This window comes from Dipodomys ordii, unplaced genomic scaffold (assembly GCF_000151885.1).
Source record: "Dipodomys ordii isolate 6190 unplaced genomic scaffold, Dord_2.0 Scaffold9, whole genome shotgun sequence".
Classification (NCBI taxonomy): Eukaryota; Metazoa; Chordata; class Mammalia; order Rodentia; family Heteromyidae; genus Dipodomys; species Dipodomys ordii.
The window spans coordinates 23,138,899-23,157,037 of NW_012267225.1; the positions used below are offsets into that span (position 1 = coordinate 23,138,899).

An 18,139-nucleotide genomic window follows, 5' to 3' on the forward strand; every position below is an offset into this window, starting at 1 on the left:
GAATGCTAAATAGAATAATGTAGTCATTTTTATATGAATGCTAAATAGAATAATGTAGTCATTTTTATATGAATGCTAAATAGAATAATGTAGTCTTTGAGAAAAACCTAAGTTGAGATTGTTTAGAATGTAATTATATATGTAGCTTTCAGAAAAGTATTCTCAGGTAAATATACCTGGTTTCCTTCTTTAACATTTTTTATGCATACAGTTTGTTATGCACTGTGGTTTCATATGTGCAATAATTTGTATAATGATTTACTCCAAGTATGCCTTAAGCAGAATAAATGTGTTTTTTATATAGTCCTTACCTTAATAAATGTATACTATAAATTCAAGCAAATTTTTATTTTGTATATTTGTAAACAACTAAAAATTAATATTTTGTGGTGTTTGTATTTTGCATACTCAAGGTGAGAATTAAGTTTTAAAAAACCTATGCTATTTTATCTGAAAAAGAGTGTTCTCCACACATGCATTTTAAAAGTTCACTTGCTACTGTGTTTGTTTTTTTATTGTGAAAATACCGTACAGAGGGGTTACAATTACATGGACAAGATAATGAGTACGTTTCTTATCAAGCATTGTTGCCTCCTCCTCTGTTTCCCCAAAATTAGAATTAAAAAGTTTTGGAAATTGCTGTTCAATGGTAGTTGACAAACAGCTCTCCTTTGCTGTGAAGAAGCATGCTTTAAATATCTCAGGCACTATGACTATGTGGTCTCTGTAGCAGCTAATCAGGTCTATAGCTGTAGACAAGAGCACAAGACAAATGGGCATGTTGTATCCTGGTATAACTTAGCTTATAGATGTGCAAATTTCAGTTTCATATGTTTCTCACATGCTGGGAAATACTCTTTTTTGGTTTGTGCTAACCACTTAAAATTTAAAAACCACACTTAACTTTCAGGTTACATAAAAAGACATTGGAGAGCACCTTGGGTCCTCAAGCTATCAATTGTTAAATGCTATAGTACAAAAATAAAGAAGATGAAAATGTATGGATGAATTCAGAGACTGAATTCATTAGTCTATTAGTGAAACACATTAAAAATTATTTGTCACAGGTTTTTACTAAACAGTAGTTTAGTAATCATGAGCCTCTTCTAAATGAGATTAATTTTCTTAATAGGAAAAAATAGCCCATTCAAGAACAACAGCAGTGTGAGTTCAAGGGAGAGGGTGGGAAGAAATAGAACTTATTGAAGAAAGAATTCCATGGTAATATTAAATAGCAAGATTTTAAACCTTCCAATAACCAGATGCCAGTAGCTCATGCCTATAATCCTGGCTATTCAACAGGCTGATCATAGTTGAAAGCCAGCTTGGGTAGGATAGTACATGAGACTCTTACCTCCAATAAACTACTGAGAAAGCCACAAGTGAAGCTGTTGCTCAAGTGGAAGAATGCTAACTTTGAAGAAAAAGAGACAGCCCTCTCTCTCTCTCTTGCTCTCTCTCTCTTTCTGTCTTGCTCTCTCTCTCACACACACACATACACACACAAGTTTCTGATGAAGGCTGCACATATAACTCAGTGGTAGAACACTTGCTTAGCATGCACAAGGTTCTGATCCCCTGCATCACAAAAATAAATAAATAAGTAAATAAAATTGTATAGTATATAGACAATTTATGAGTTGATTACTTTATTTTTGAAATATAAATATTTTGAATGAATCCTGAGTAATATTGTTGTAGTTTATCAGTAGGTGACTTTTTAAAAATTATAGATATTAGAATTTATAGCACACATATTAATACTTTTATTTCTGAAAGATGAGTATATTTTAAATTAGTAAATTTTACAATATTTTTAATAATATAAGAAAGCATAAATATAAGTTATATATAAATACATATAGAAACATCAAAGCAATACGATGGCTGATAACTCTAATATTTGAAGTACTGAAGCATGGTATACATGATTTAAACACTATCATATAGCCTTAAATTATTTTTCCTTGGGTTGGGACGGTGGCTCAGTGGTAGAGTGCTTGCCTTGCATGCCTGAGACCCTGGGTTTGATTCCTCAGCACCAAATAACCAAAAAGAAAAAAAGCCAGAAGTGGCACTGTGGCTCAAGTGGTAGAGTGCTAGCCTTGAGCTGAAGAGCTGAGGGTCAGCGCCCAGGCCCAGAGTTCAGGCCCCACGACCGGACCCAAAAAACAAAAATTATTTTTCCTTGACTATACATCATTGAGATAAAATATAGTTTGGTAATGCCTAAATTCAAGCTGCACTTAATGAACCCTGCATGTTTTATAACTAAAGCTTTTAAATAGTCATTTTCATATACATTATTTTCACTGACACATATTGAGTAACTGTAGTAATGACAGAACAGGTGTCTTTTTAATCTCTGAATAGGCTCTTCTCACTCATATGAAACCGAATAAAGATACATGTAAGATAGTTAAAACTGGACATGACATAATGTCCTGATACAGCAAATTAAAATACAAAGGAAAAATAATCAAAATACATTCTCTATTTTTAGATCCACAAGGCCATCATTTCGCAAGGCTTGACTGGAGGAGCATCAGCAGGAATGTGAAGGGGAAAGGGGAGTGAGGGTAGGTAGGAAAGAAGTATATAATCGCATTTATGCATGTGTGCATAAATAGATGATAGATAGTAGCTGCATAGATAAGTATATAAACAGATAAGGATAGCATGATGAAAACTACTAAAGACTTTGAAAAAGAGGAGAGCAAAAGAAGATTAAGTCAATATAAGGGGGTGAAGTTGTTCAAAGTATATTATATGCATCTATAGAATTTAGTAATTTTTTATGCCATGAATATTGGATATAGAGGAAAAAAGCCAAAATATATTTCCTCTACCAAAATCTTCTAAAATGTTTCTGTAGTATATATTCACACCAAAAACAATGTCATTTCACTAAAACGTGAATTTGAATCTTTTCTGTAACTGTTGAATAATTTTTATAGAAATAAAAACGATTTCCTTAGGAAAAATAATGCCAGTTGGAAGATCTTCATTTTGAGAAAAAGAAAAAAGGCATTTTCCTCTAAAAGTAATGAAGTCCAGTTCCTAGCTATAAACACTTATGGACTTATACATGTGAGTACTAATTATTGTGTTCCTAGAAACTAGTTCTCACTGGATTAGTCTGAGATAGCAACTGGAAACTATGGTTGAAATGTTAGATTCATGAGAAAGCATTAGTGAGCAGAATTGAACTTGCCAAACCATTCCTATGACTACTAATTGAATTTGTCTCAAGGGACTAAAGATAGCGCTTGCATGAGTAATGTATTGTTGTCTATCCTCTTCTTCTAAGCACATCTTCGCAATTGTTTGAGTTTATATTTAAACTGAACATCATTTAATGGTGGTAAAATGCCTAAGCCTGCACGGGACTGGTCCAAAAGGGGACATTTGTAATGGCTCTCCACAAGCTCCAATTCAAAATATGAAAGCATCAGAATCAAAAATTGCTTGATTTCTTGGACAGCAAACCATCTTCCAGGACATATCATTGCTCCAGATCCAAAGGGCATGTAGTAATACTTTAACTTGACTCCATTGCTGTAGAAGGTGGTCTTTGGCTTCCTGTTTGCATCAAGATACCGATCGTATTTGAAAGTCTGCAGTGAAGAAAAGAAAAGAAAGAAAGAAATCCTTAAAGCTATCTGAAAGTTCTCTCTCTTTTTTTGTCCTGGAAACTCCAGAGTAATTTTCTTTTTAAAATTTACTTTATTGTAATTATAAAGGTGATATACTGAGAGATTACGGTTACATAAGTCAGATAATGAGTACATTTCCTTTTGAACAGTATCATCCCTTCCTTCATTCCCTCCCAGTAATTTTCTTTTCCTTCTTTCCTTCCTTCCTTCCTTCCTTCCTTCCTTCCTTCCTTCCTTCCTTCCTTCCTTCCTTCCTTCCTTCCTTTCTTTCGTCCTTTCTTTCTTTCCTTTGTTTTTTCTTGCCAGTTCTGGGGCTTGAACTCAGGCCCGTGGCTTTGTCCCTGAGCTTTTCTGTGCTCAAGGCTAGCACTTTACCACTTGAGCCTCAGCACCACTTCCGGCTTTTTCTGAGTAATTTATTGAAAATAAGTGTCTCATGGAAGCCAGCCGCTGGTGGCTCATGCCTGTAATCCTAGCTACTCAGGAGGCTGAAAGCTGAGGATGATGGTTCAAAGCCAGCCCGGACAGGAAAGTCCGTGAGACTCTTATCTCCAATAAACCACCACAAAACTGGAAGTGATGCTGTGGCTTAAGCGGTAGAGAGCTAGCCTTGAGCTGAAGAGCACAGGGACAGAGCCCAAGCCCAGAGTACAAGCCTTACGACCGACAAAAAAAAGTCTCATGGACTTTCCTGCCTGGGCTGACTCCAAACTGTGATCCTCAGACCTCAGCCTCCTGAATACCTAGGATTACAGGACTGAGCCACTGGTGCCTGGCTTAGTATTTTCCTTTTTAATCCACTGCATTAATCCACTGGACCACAAGATAAAAGAACAAGAAAGTAATAAGAACTGATGGACTGAGAAAAGTTTATGGCACCTCCTTAGCTTGCCTAGCAACAAGTTCCTCCATCAGGCAGAACTATCGGGAAGGATTTGAATCAGAAACTAGAAGAATCAATACATGGACCTCCAATTCAATGGATTTAGAGTAGATGTTTTTAAAGAAAAAGAAAGCCATCTTCATTATCATGACTGCTAATACAATCTATCAGAGACTATGGAATGATAGATATCAGGGATAAAAATGTCAGTATCTAACTTTACCTAAAGTGCATAAATATTTGATATCATTAAAGGGACATTCCCTATGGGTACAATGATTGAATTTGTCCTGCAATTGTAAATGCCCTTCCATCTTTGAGCTATATAGGCATCTCCTGAACACTGAATTTTGAGAGCAGTCACTTACCAGAGGATCTGGGTAGATTTCTGGATCTAAATGCATTAACTGTGGATAAAGAGCTATGATGTCATCTTTTCGAATGTTGTAGGATCCATCTTCAAGGTGCAGAGTGAAGTCCTTCTTAGCTGTCCGGATGTTTAGAGAGGCACTGGAAAGCCGCAGAGCCTCCTTGATGATACTATCTAAATATTTGTAAGGAAAAGAGAAAAAAGGGAGAGGGGGAAAGGAGGAAAAATAAGAGAAAGAATAATTGAAGTATTTGCTGGTCACATAATACAGACTCTAAAATATTTCTGTCAATCTACAATATGAAGATGAACAAAAAATGAGAAGTTGATCAGAGAAAAACTTGACTAACTTTTTGGGAGAGCAGATTTAGATCAAGTGTTAGAGCACCAGCCTTGAGCAAAAAAGAAAAAACAAGTGAAAGTTCAAGGAAGCTTCAGTACCAGCACACACATAAAAATATACTGTCAGTACACATAAATGTGTCTTAGATGTTAAAAATCTACTATTGTTTAAAACCAGAAATGAAAACTTCCCCTTTTCTATTACTGTTATGCTGTTATCAGTGATTTCAATTTTAATATGCTATCTGAGTTAATATCTTAAATGATATCTTAAAAATACCACCTGAATTAATAGCATTAATGCTAGACTGTGTTAGTCTTCTTGTTCATCAGTGGGAACTAGATATCCATTATTTTACGAAAATAAATTGCATTTCAATATGATGACACTAAACAGCTAATCTGAAAATTTAGTGACTGTTTTTTATGTGAGTTATTCAAGTTTTATGTGAATTATTCAAGACATTAAATAAATGGATAATACTTTTATATAGAAATGTGTTTTTCTTGAATGGCAACTCTTTTGTACAAGTACTTAAAGATAATAATAACAAATGATAATAATAAATATGTGTTTCACGTGTCTTCCATTCATTTGTTTACTCAAACTATTTGATGATGTATTTAATGCTTCACAGCCAAGTAAAGGCATGAAGGAACAAAATGAGCTTTCTTGTGAACAACTGTATACAGAGCTCTTATGAGAAGAGCTGGCCTTCCAGCCTCTAACTTCAATCAACTTTTTGAATATCACACTTCCTTTAACCATAAGATCAGTGGTACAAGCAGAGAGAGTAAAGGGTTATGATTGAGATCCTAGACTAGCAAGAGTCGCAAATTATTGATGACACTAGTTCTGCCATTCAGTCTCTGAGTTTTCTGCCTACGTGTCCATTTCTTTGTTTTGGTACATAAACATAGAAATAGCCACTAGGTATAGGATTATTGTTAGATTAAGAAAGCAAGATCATATGAGGTACATTGCATAATGTCTAGACCTCAGGAAGGGCATAAAATATGCTGACTGTCATTATTAGTAGCATGCCACTGTGAATGGAAGAAAACATAGAAGCATACCTAGTACTGGCAAGTCATTCAGTTGCGTTTGATTTAAGGAAATCAGGTTGCCTTCAAAGCTGAGTGTTTGACCAGCATTCATCAATGCTTCATTCACTTCTTCTGAGGCTGCCTTCATGGCTTCAGGATTCCTATTAAAAGTTAAAAGAGAAGTATAGAAAATAATGTGTCTATACTCAGTGATCTGCAAGCACATAAGCATTCCCTCTTCTTTTAATGAAGGAGTTAAGGTGAGAAAGAGACATGTCTACTTCTAGTCTATTCATAACTGTGTCTCTGTCCTTGATTATTGGCAAGAAAGGGAATTAGAGGGGCAACATTGACCAGACATCAATAAATAAATGATTCTGGTAAGGGATGGAAAATCAAATGAGTCATATACATAGCATTTTGGAAAGAACACTGCATCTGAGTTAGCAATACAGAAGACTAGCTGAATTCCAGATGGAAATTTAAAGTTACTGTTAAAAGTTCATGCCACAATTTTTCTGTTTGTAATTTTGAACTGTGAAGTGAAGAGTGCTTCATCTAAATGACTGGATATTATGCTTAGGAATCTGTACCATCTAATTAAAGTGAATTGAGTCCTTGAAATATTTGACTGATAAATATTTTGTGACTATCAGAAACTATGGCTAAAGTTACCCGTATGATTTTTTTTTTGTTTCTTTGTTTTTGGGTCCGGTCGTGGGGCCTGAACTCTGGGTCTGGGCGCTGTCCCTCAGCTCTTCTGCTCAAGGCTAGCGCTCTACCACTTGAGCCACAGCGCCACTTCCGGCTTTTTTCTTTTTGCTTATGTGGTGCTGAGGAATCGAACCCAGGGCCTCGAGCATGCAAGGCAAGCGCTCTACCACTGAGCCACCTTCCCAGCCCACCTGTATGATTTTAAATTGATGTTACAACCTTACTATATATAATATGAATTTATTCCAATTCAATCAACAGTAAGCTGTCAATTACTACTAGAGGAAGAAAGCAAGGTATGAATACACATAAATGTGTGGCCACTTCATTAATGGTAGTCCTTAAATCAGTTATCACTTATGTATATTTTTGTGAATATGAAGACTGTAGTTATGAACTTAAACTGGCTTTAAGAGGAACATTGTGGACTTAAGAGCAAGGGCACTGGGCCAGGTGACCTGAATTCACCCACTATCAGCTCATTTAAGTTCTGTGGTTTCAGGAACACCCTTTCTGTCTGGCTGCCAAAGTTTTCTAAAACTCTGCTCACTTTTTTCTGAGGGTTCAATGAATTGATACAGAGAAACCACAGGCCTGGTGTTATATTGATAGCCTGAGAGTACACTACCAATCTTTCTGCTTTTTTGAAAAAGTTTAAATAGTTAAATTTGTGCTGTCTTCCTGAATAAGGGAACAAATAGAAGCTGGTAGTCACCTAATCATATGAAACAAGCTCCAGAAAGTCGCGGGAATGGTGTTTGCCTGTGAGGCCCAGAGGACAGCAAGATGTGTCTTGGCCTTCTCCATGTCATCGAAGGTGGTCAGCGTATCATTGAGAAACATTCGCAGCCGGATCAGTTCCGACACATGGTCCCTGGTGCGGAGGGTCTCGTGCTTCAAGTCCTCAGCCAGCTTTTCTCTGGCTTGGTGTGCTGTCTTGAACACATGAATGGGGAAGCCTGCCACCAAGGCCGGAAAGACTCTATCAAATTCCTTGAAGTTGTCAAGATCGTTTAGGATCTGGGCTCGTTGTGCTTCTGTCTTTGTAAGATCTCTGCCAAAGAGAGTTAAGTACCCAGCTTCAAACATCACTCGATAGCAGAAGGCGTACATCCCTTCTGATACCCAGGCAGCACTCCTGGACTTAGGAAAGTTGGGAGGTCTCAGGACGAGTTGGAGGTTTTCCATCATGGCTTCTGAGAGACAATTCAAGGCATCACCCTGCAGGGTTTTGATGAAAGTGTCATTGATGTTCTCAGTGGTATTTCCATCATTTGGGTCAATGCTGCTATGTCCAAATGCCTGAGAGCAAAGAAAAAGTAAGACAAGCAATTGAACCCGACCTAGTTCTAGTAAGCAACTTAAAAGTAAGGTAGATCTTTTCAAACTTCTCCACTTGGCCTTCCCACAGATCACATCTTAGGAATTTACAAAGAGATCCCCAAAATCATATCCTTCCTATAAGTCCAAGTTTAAATCTCAGCTCTTCATTAAAACTCTAGTCATATCTTTCTTATTAATTATTCTACTTCATGAATTGATACTAACCAATAGTGTCTTTAATCAGTTCTCTGTGTGTGCGCGTTTGTGTGTGAGTATGTGTGTGTGTGTGTGTGTGTGTGTATGTGCGTGCTCACGCTCCTGTGTTGGTACTGGAGCTTGAAGTCAGGGCCTCATGCTTACACTTGGCTTTATTCCCACAAGTCTGGTTGGTGTTCCACTACTTGAACCACAGATCCATGTCTGTCTTTTGTCTGATAGTTTGAGATAAGGGCCTCATGGACTTTTCTGACCAGAATGTTTTGAACCATGATCCTCAGATCTCAACCCTCTGAGTAGCTAGGTTTATAGCCTTCTGAGCCACTGGCATCCAGTTCCTACTTTGGATTTTTATTATATTTGTACTTAAGGTGCTTGATTTTATTTATTACTTATCTAAAGATCTCAACAATAGATTAGCTTTCTTCAACATCTCTACTCTATTGTCTAAGAATATCCAAATTACTAAACAGATAGATATATTTAAGACAAAAAAATCTGTATAAATGTAAAATCCAATACCTTTGCAGAAGTAGTGTAGTGAAATTTTTTCCAATCAAAATATTTCCCATGGCATAACACCTTATGGTATGATAAGGAATTTGTGATGAAGTGAACATATTTTCCCATTAATTTACAGGTAAAAACATGTCCATGTTTCCTTTGATTTGCTCTGAGAAACTCAAGAGGATTGGCCCCAAATTTCAGAGCACAGCCAAGATAAGGGATCAACCCATTTTCCAGCGGTGGTTCACCTGTCTTCCTATGAGAGACAAATGTACAATAGATATATGAAATTACATATTTATATTTTTGTAAATTTTCACCATAATCTCAAATTTCATTCTGCTGTATTCTATGAGTACCATTGTGTGTGTGTATGTGTGGGGGGTGTAAAATTGGGGATTTAATCTGAGCTACTCCCCCAATTCCATTTTTTTGTTTCATTTTGTCTTTAAGACAGTCTCACTAACTTTGCCTGGGCTGGCCTTGAACTCTGAATCCCACTGCCTGTACCTCCCAAATGGCTGTGATTACAGTAGCATATTGCCATGCTAAGCATAAATACTCATTTTGTTGATAAAAAAATCTGTTTTTTAAAAAAATAACATTCTATTAACTTAATAACCTAATATTATTTTGCTGAAAATGATTACTAAATCTATCCATACACTTGTTCATGCTTATCAATTCATCTGTCTGCCTAGTCACACATGCAATAAATAACTACTTGATGGTCTACTAAGTGCTAAATGCTGTTCCCAGTGATGTGGGTAAAAGGATCAACAAAGCCAGCAACATCCCTCCTCCCAAGATATGGAGGAATAAACTACTTTCTAGTATTTACAATCGTTTTTAAGAATGATTTGCCAGGGGCTGGGAAGGTGGCTCAGTGGTAGAGTGCTTGCCTTGCATGCATGAGGCCCTGGGTTTGATTCCTCAGCACCACATAAGCAAAAAAAGAAAAAAGCCAGAAGTGGCACTGTGGCTCAAGTGGTAGAGCATAATCCTTAAGTTGAAGAGCTGAGGGACAGCGCCCAGGCCCAGAGTTCAGGCCCCACAACCGGACCCCCCCCCAAAAAAAAGAATGATTTGCCTACTATCAGAACTGTTTCATGTGTGTCTTTTCTTTGCAGAGAGAAAAACAAATAGCACAAAGGACTGCACAGTGAAGTTTTCAAAATCTTCGTAGTTTAAAGGTATTAGTGTTCTAGGGGCCAGGGATATACCTCGGTGATATTGCTCTTCTCTAGTATTTGTAAGACCTTGAATTTGATTCCAGCACCAAAAACAAAACAGTACAAAAAGATACATTTAGCATTTAAAATTTTGATCTAAAAACATGAAAGACTAAAATACTATTCTGTGTAAATAGCCAAGACCAGAATTATTGTATATAATAATAAAGGCAAAGAAGCACTAGAACAATGAACTAAAAGATAATTTCAAGGGAAAATAAAATATTCCTTACCTTCTCCTTATTCCAAAAATAATCCATAAGCAACAGCACACTGTTATAACAATCCCCCAGATCAAAGTTATGGTCATCATTTTTCAATCTGGTGCAGAATTCCTGAAGAGGAGAATCTAAGATTAGAAAAGCAAAGATGTCCCTGGAGAAACTCAAGGCCAGGCTTTATATATACTTAGGACCCTGATCCAATAACTTGAACTTAGTGACCAAAGCAAACACTAACCATTTGTCATCATACTAGAAAAAAGAAAAAGTGGTATCAACTGGCCTTGAACTAAGTCCATAGTATCAGAAGAGCTTCCAAAACAATCAGAGACCTGCAATACTTGATAACCTGGAATTCTCTCTATCATGTGTTGTCTTAACATTCAGACTAGGGGACAACAGCTAATATTACTAGTTTAGAATGTCTATAAAAAGAACAAATAAACCTATTAGTGTTGAATACGTCTTATAAAGATGTAAAATATAATTTAAAGACAAGCAATCATAAGTTATTCATCCAGGTTGTGATTTGATTTTGCCTTTTGAAAAAGGAACTTTAAATTCAAAGGAAATTTGGGAGGGGAAAGGGAAAAATGAGTATTTAAATAAGGATACAGGTGGACCCGTTGCAACAATGAGAAGTACACATTGTCATGTCGAAAATGAACTTTACAACTTTGGTGGGGGGGGGAAGATTGGGTGGGGGGGCCGGGGGAGGCTGGAAAGGGATGAGAAGGGGAAACAAAGGTGGAGGCTACAATGCTTGATAAGAAAAGTACTCATTATCTTGCCCATGTAATTGTAACCCCTCTGTACAGAATGTTCACAATAAAAAATAAATTTAAAAAAATTCAAAGGAAATAAAGAATTGTGTTAAAAGCGAAGGAGTAAGACATTCTCTTGCTTAACTTTTCAGGGTTTTGAAAAATCATGTGTATTTTACATATGTCCTAATATGTTACTTAAGTAACATCATAAAGCAAGAAACAATTCCACTTAAGTGCATCTTCTAGCTTATCTCAGATATCCAAACTATATCAGACATTAGTTATAATTAAAGATTTATTAACTAATTGTTTAAGATTGGGTTTTGTTCTTTGTTGGGGGAGGGGAGTTTGAGGTCTTGGAGTTTGAACTCTGGACCCATGCTTGCTAGGTAGATGCTCTACCACTTCAGACACAACCCCAGACCCCTTACAACCCCTCTTTTGCTTTTGTGTGTGTGTGTGTGTTTGTTTGTTTTAGTTGTTTTTCAAATAAGATCTGGGGATTTTGCCAGGGCCATCCACAGACATCAGTCTTCCTGCCTTTGCCTCCCTGGTAGCTAGGAGTATAGGCATGAGCCACTGTGCCCAGCTGAAAGCAATGCACTTCACCTCAAATAATTCAATGCTACCTGAAACATAGCATACTTTATTTCAGACAAATTAATTCTAACTGGATATCAGTTTATAATTTACACATGCTATTCTCACTCAGAGGCAATCATTGATGTATATTCTTCAAATTTTACTTAGCACTTTTTGAAGAACTGAGGATTGAGCCCAAGCCCTTACTGATTCTAGACAAGCATTCTCTCACTGAGCTATAACCTAGCTCTCTATTGAACATAAATACTAACTAAGCATTTATTATGTTCCAAAAACTTGTCTCAGTATTCTAGTTACAAGTATTAGCAAGATACACAGGTCTTCTGCTCTCATAGAGATTTTATTCTATGGGTGAGACAGATGATAAAATATGCTAAGAATAGAGTAAAAGCAAAAAGTAAAACTCCTGCTTATACGTATGATGATCAGAGAAAGCCTTTCTCAGGAGATGACATTTAGCATCTGAAGTTTTAAAATCTATTGCAATTCTGTTAAAACATATCAAGCCTGATATTTTCTTTTCCTCTTTTTTTAAGATTAACATTATTTTTTATTGTAAAGGTGATGTACAGAGGGGTTACAGTTACATAAGCAGAATATAAATCAATACAGATAACCCTGATGATAGTTCTTACTGGAACGTGAACTTAAGAATTAGAGAGTTAAGGCAGGCACTGGTAGCTCACGCCTATAATCCTAGCTACTCAGGAAGCTGAGATCTGAGGATCACGGTTCAAAGCCAGCCTGAGCAGGAAAGCCTGTGAGACTCTTATCTTCAATAAACCACTCAGAAAACTGGACATGGCACTGTGGCTCAACTGGTAGAGTGCTTGCCTTGAGCTGAAGAGCTGAGGGACAAGTACCAGGCCCAGAGTTCAAGACCCACAGCCGACAAAAAAAAAATTAAAAGAATTAGAGAGTTAGCATCTAAATATCTAAGAGTGGAAGTTTTGAGAATAGTACTATTTCAAAATGATTTTGTTTAGAAGTGGATAAAGTATTCACTAGCAATAGAAGCCCTATATATACCACACTGGAATTCATTTTATGGACTTGCTTCATGCCATGGCCTTTATTAATGGAAAAAATTGTGATTACAATACATATCCAAGCTAAAAACTACTTAGAGTGAATATCTTATTTAGCTCCTATGCTAAATAATATGTAATAACTAAAACCTTGTAGTACCTGTTAAAGGAATTAAAACATCTCCTAACTTGACTAATCCAGGTTTTGATGAGCATGAAATAAATGCAAAATAAATTCAATGACAATTAAGAAAATTGAGATCACCCATTCCAAGGAGAGGGACTAGAAAATACCAAGATCCTGAGTTAAGGATGAGCTTGATTTGTCTACCAAACAGAAAGAAGGTACAATAGACTAGGAAAAATTGATTGAGTAGAAAGTTGGTTAGGTTAACAGACAAAAGAAAGCCAGGTGCTTGTAATTCTAGCTACTCAGGAGTCTGAAATCTGAGGCACACAATTCAAAGCCAGTCTGGGCAAGAAAGTCTATGAGATTCTTATCTCCAATAAATTACCAAAAAAGCTGGAAGTGGAGCTGTGGCTCACATGGTAGAGCACCCATTTTGAGCTAAATAGCTAAGGGACAGTTCATAGGTCCTGACTTCAAACCCCAATACTGGCATACACATACATAGATACATACATACATACACACACACACACACACACACACACACACACACACAAAGACAAAGGGGCAATAATCAGAATACTAATGTAACTTGAATTCTGGGAGCTCTATTAGACATTCATGTGACAACATTGCATTAAAATTGAGTAAAAGAGTCTCTAGGTAAAGAGAAAGGAGAATATCAGAGATACTAATTTCAAGTCAACACTGGGATGGTATTTAAAGCCAGAAGGCCCTATAAGATTATTTTAGAAGAATGTAAAGGCAAAGCAATAAGTGCAATTCAACACCAGGCCACAGGACATTGCATTCATAGAGGTCTGTCAGAGAGGGAAAATAAAGGATGAAAAATAAACTGAAGAAAATCCAGAGCACATTACATCACAGAAAAGCAAGAATGGAATGCATAGACAAGAATGAATTTGAATAATGATGAGTGATTAACCCTATCACACACTGCTCTGAGTTCAAGAAGACAAAAAGTGGCTATTAGGTGAGAAATACTTAGTCAGTTTATAATTCATACATATATAGAGTTATATTCAAGACTTCAAAAAAAAAAGACTTCAGGTTTGTTACATAGTATTTTTAAAAGCTGAATGCCAAACCCTTGCATTTCCCTCAAATAACTATATATCATTAAGTACGTGTACTTAGAATTCTAATATGTATACATACATATAATCACCTATAATTTATTTTACTGATTCCCTATTTATGGACATTTGAGTTACTTCTACTTTGGTCGGTTTTGGTCGGTTGTGGGGCCTGAACTCTGGGCCTGGGCACTGTCCCTCAGCTCTTCAGCTCAAACCTAGTGCTCTACCACTTGAGCCACAGCACCACTTTCGGCTTTTACTGCTTATGGGGTGTTGAGGAATCGAACCCAGGGCCTCATGCATGCAAAGCAAACACTCTACCACTGAACCACCTTCCCAGCCCCTATTCCATAATTTTTGATCTCCTAAAACAGTATACAATTTTTTATGTGTGTATGCACCAGTACTGGACTTAAACTCTGGGCCTAGGTGCTATGCCTTAGCTTTTTAACTCAAGGCTGATGTTCTACCAGTTGACCCACAGCTTCATTTCTGTGTGTGTCTGTGTGTGTGTGTGCATTTAGGTTAACTGGAAATAAGAATCTCATGAACTTTCCTTCCCGGGCTGGCTTTGAACCATAATCATCAGAATCCTCAGATCTCAGCCTCCTGTGTAGCTAGGATTACTGGCATGAGACACTGGTGGCCAGCTGAGACTACAAATTCTTTATGAAATACTTTAAGATCAATCACTTTCTGTCAGGACATTGATTTCTCTCAGAATCTTATTATGGTTTGAATGCATTTTTCACATTAAACACATCTAGACTTTTAAGTGTTTTAAATGTTTATCTTAAAGTATATATTTTTGCATATCTTAAATAATGAATGAAGAACTCAAACCTTTATATGGGCAATCACGACAGAGTATCAGAGTCAGAGCAAACACCAATCTAATATCCAGAGAAGTTAACCCTCTAAAGCTATCTCTCAGACAAGTGACAACAAACTCCTATGTATCTATAATGATGTGGAAATAAAGTTTTCAAAATGATTTTTTAAAAAGTATATTTATAACCTCAGAAAACTTCCATATAGCGTTCTTCTTTACCACTTTTCAGAACACTACAAACTTATCAACCAGAGCCTGGTTAGTATTTATCTTCCAATCACTTATTCTCATCTGTTTCTTGTAATTTCTCCTCCTCCTCCTCCTCCTCCTCCTCCTCCTCCTCCTTTTTATTTATGTTTGTCAGTCCTGGGGCTTGAACTCTGGGCCTGGGTGCTGTCCCTGAGCCTCTTTGTACACAATGCCTAGCACTCTACCACTTGAGCCACAGCACCACTTCTGGCTTTTTCTGAGTAGTTTATTGGAGATAAGAGTCTCATGGACTTTTTCTAACTGGGCTGGCTTTGAACTGCAATCCTCAGATCTCAAGCTTCTGAGCAGCTAGAATTACAGCCACAAGCCACCAGTACCTGGCTTACACTTTCTTCTTTATACAACAATAATGCAGGAAACACATCTAGAGACACACAGAGAAGCAGAAGCTCAACTATAGATATTTATGCAAGTTTTCTTGCTGTACATTCTTTACAACTTTCCTTCCAAGGATGTCACTTCTTGCCATTGTCACATGTCCAGAATTAGTATCTCTCATAGTACTAAGTGCTGCCTATAATAATCTGGAGGATAGGTATTCAGACAGCTTGTTACAGTTGTCAAAACCAAGCATAGATTACAAGAAAATACCTACAACATTTCCAAAGGCGTGCCTTGCCTGGTATAGGTTTTATGCTGTCTTGATGTGTTTTTAGCATAGTGATTTGGCTTCCCATATTGAATAAATGCTGCCTCCCAGGCCAACTCCTTATCTACTCTTTTATTCTGTTTCAGCTGGTACATTTGTATCTATTTTCTGTCTGCCTCTTTTTCTCTCTGTCTCACACACACACACACACACACACACACACACACACACACTGAACAGTACCTACATTTGCCAGGTACTGAGTCAGCAGTGGGGAAGCGAGGACACCAGGCAAACACTATAGCTGCGACCCTTGCCCTGTGGATTTTCCATTGCAGCAGGGAAGGGTAAGTCAGTGTTCTGATGAAAAAAGGGCTTTCATAGCCAGAAGGCCTCAGTTTACCTGAGTTCCTCCATAGCCTACAATTTGTTGTACATTCATGCACAACAGTATGGCACTCTACACCACTGTGTCAGGTGTGAAGAGTCAGAGAACATACCTCCCAATCCAATAATACCCTATCCATAGGAGCAAATATATACGAAACACACTTACCCTGGAGAAGTACACAGTAAAAAGAACAACCAAAGCCGTCAGCACATATCAACTAATACTACATTTGTATGCAGTTTCTTTTAAGAAACAGGGCCGGGAATGTAACTCACTGGCAAAACGTTTACTGAGCATGAATGAGGCTTTGGGTTCATTTCCCCACTGGAGTGAAGAAAAGAAAAAGAAAGGAAGGGAGCTAGGGATCAGGAAGAAAAAAGGGAGAAATAGAAAGGAGAAGTCAGGAAGAGGAGGAAGATAAAAATGAAAGAAAAAGGGAAAGGAAGGAGGGTGAAGAGGGGAATGGTTTGTAAGAAGAGAGAGTGAGGGAGGGAAAGAAGGGGAGAGATGAAAGAAAGGGGAGGGAGGAAGGAAGGAGAATGAGAGAAAGAGAAGGACAGAAGAGGGGAAGCAAAGAAAGAAACAGAAAGAGAAAGAAAGAGGAAAGACAAGTCACTTTTTTATTGTGAAAATACTGTACAGAGGGGTTACAATTACATGAGCAAGGTAATTAGTACATTTCTTATCAAGCATTGTTGCCTCTTCCTTTGTTTTATACTATTAAATATACAATTAGCTGTGCATTTTTCTTAGATGTCTCTTATGATAAGGTAATGCTTTTTTCCTATCTTGTGCATTTCTGGACAATATCAAACATGTTACAGCCACATTAAAAACCATATAGTATTATAAAATAGTACAAGGACTTTTTTTTTGTTTTGAGCAAATTTTATTCTTTTTAGTACAAATATGTTTGTGCTAGAAATTTGGCCTAACATCACTTACCAAGGTAAATGTGCATACTGCCCTCTAGTGTACAGCTACATGCACTGATCCCTTCCCTGTAGTTACTTGCTGATGGAGGATATATTTCAAGGCCCCAAGTGAAAAAAGCCATGAATAATCCATACCTAACATATACTATGGGTTTTTTTTCCTATACATACATACTTATGGTAAAATTTAATTTATATATTAGGTGTTTAAGGGACTTTAAATAATTAATAATAAGCTAGAACAATATAATATAATAAAGGTTGTATAAATGTCATCTTTCCCTTTCACTCAAAATGTCTTAATTGCACTTTATCAATCTTTGTGGTAAACATGAAATACTACAATCCCTAGATGGAATGTGGTTTTAGACTTGCTTTGAATGGTATCCTCTCTCCTTAATCAACGTCTTCATCTCTTCCCAGCATATGAAAGCAGCTCCTTTATTGGAAGAAACAATCTCCAAAGTGATTTTTATATTTTTATCCCACACCTATACTTGAATCTGTAGGAATATCTGTGATTTGCAGTAACTGATCTGGTGTCACCCATGTGACACCAACTGCAAAATTGACACTGATTTATTTTTATTTTTCACAATTATATGGATAAAAGATTCATTCTCACCATAGATCTTAGACACTATGACATGTAATTTTTACTTTTCCTATTAATTGTTTAACCCTTTTAGCTAAAGGAAACATTTTATGGCTTTTCTTTGACATATCCAAATAACCAGTGTCACTATTGTGTTTGAGAACTACTAAGTAAAAAATAAGTGTCATAAAAACAGAAGCACCTCCAGGCGCCGGTGGCTCAGGACTGTAATCCTAGGTCCTCAGGAGGCTGAGATCTGAGGATCACGGTTAAAAGCCAGCCCGGGCAGGAGAGAACATGAGACTCTTATCTCCAATAAACCACCAGAAAACCAGAAGCGCCACTATGGCTCAAGTGGTAGAGTGCTTGCCTTGAGCTGAAGAGCACA

At 37.1% G+C, this 18,139-nt stretch overlaps 1 protein-coding gene across 1 annotated transcript in view; it reads right to left on the reverse strand.

Moving 5' to 3' along the window:
• Positions 1-2,181: 2,181 nt before the first annotated feature.
• Positions 2,182-18,139, reverse strand: part of LOC105980356 (cholesterol 7-alpha-monooxygenase) — a 45,185-nt gene continuing 29,227 nt past the window's right edge. The window contains exons 3-8 of the mRNA XM_013009211.1: positions 10,524-10,625; positions 9,074-9,314; positions 7,728-8,314; positions 6,329-6,459; positions 4,908-5,083; positions 2,182-3,617 (exon numbers count right to left, since the gene is read on the reverse strand). Of these exons, the coding sequence (XP_012864665.1) occupies positions 3,306-3,617; positions 4,908-5,083; positions 6,329-6,459; positions 7,728-8,314; positions 9,074-9,314; positions 10,524-10,603 (1,527 nt within the window). The 5' untranslated portion in view covers positions 10,604-10,625 and the 3' untranslated portion in view covers positions 2,182-3,305. The remainder of the gene's footprint in view (positions 3,618-4,907; positions 5,084-6,328; positions 6,460-7,727; positions 8,315-9,073; positions 9,315-10,523; positions 10,626-18,139) is intronic.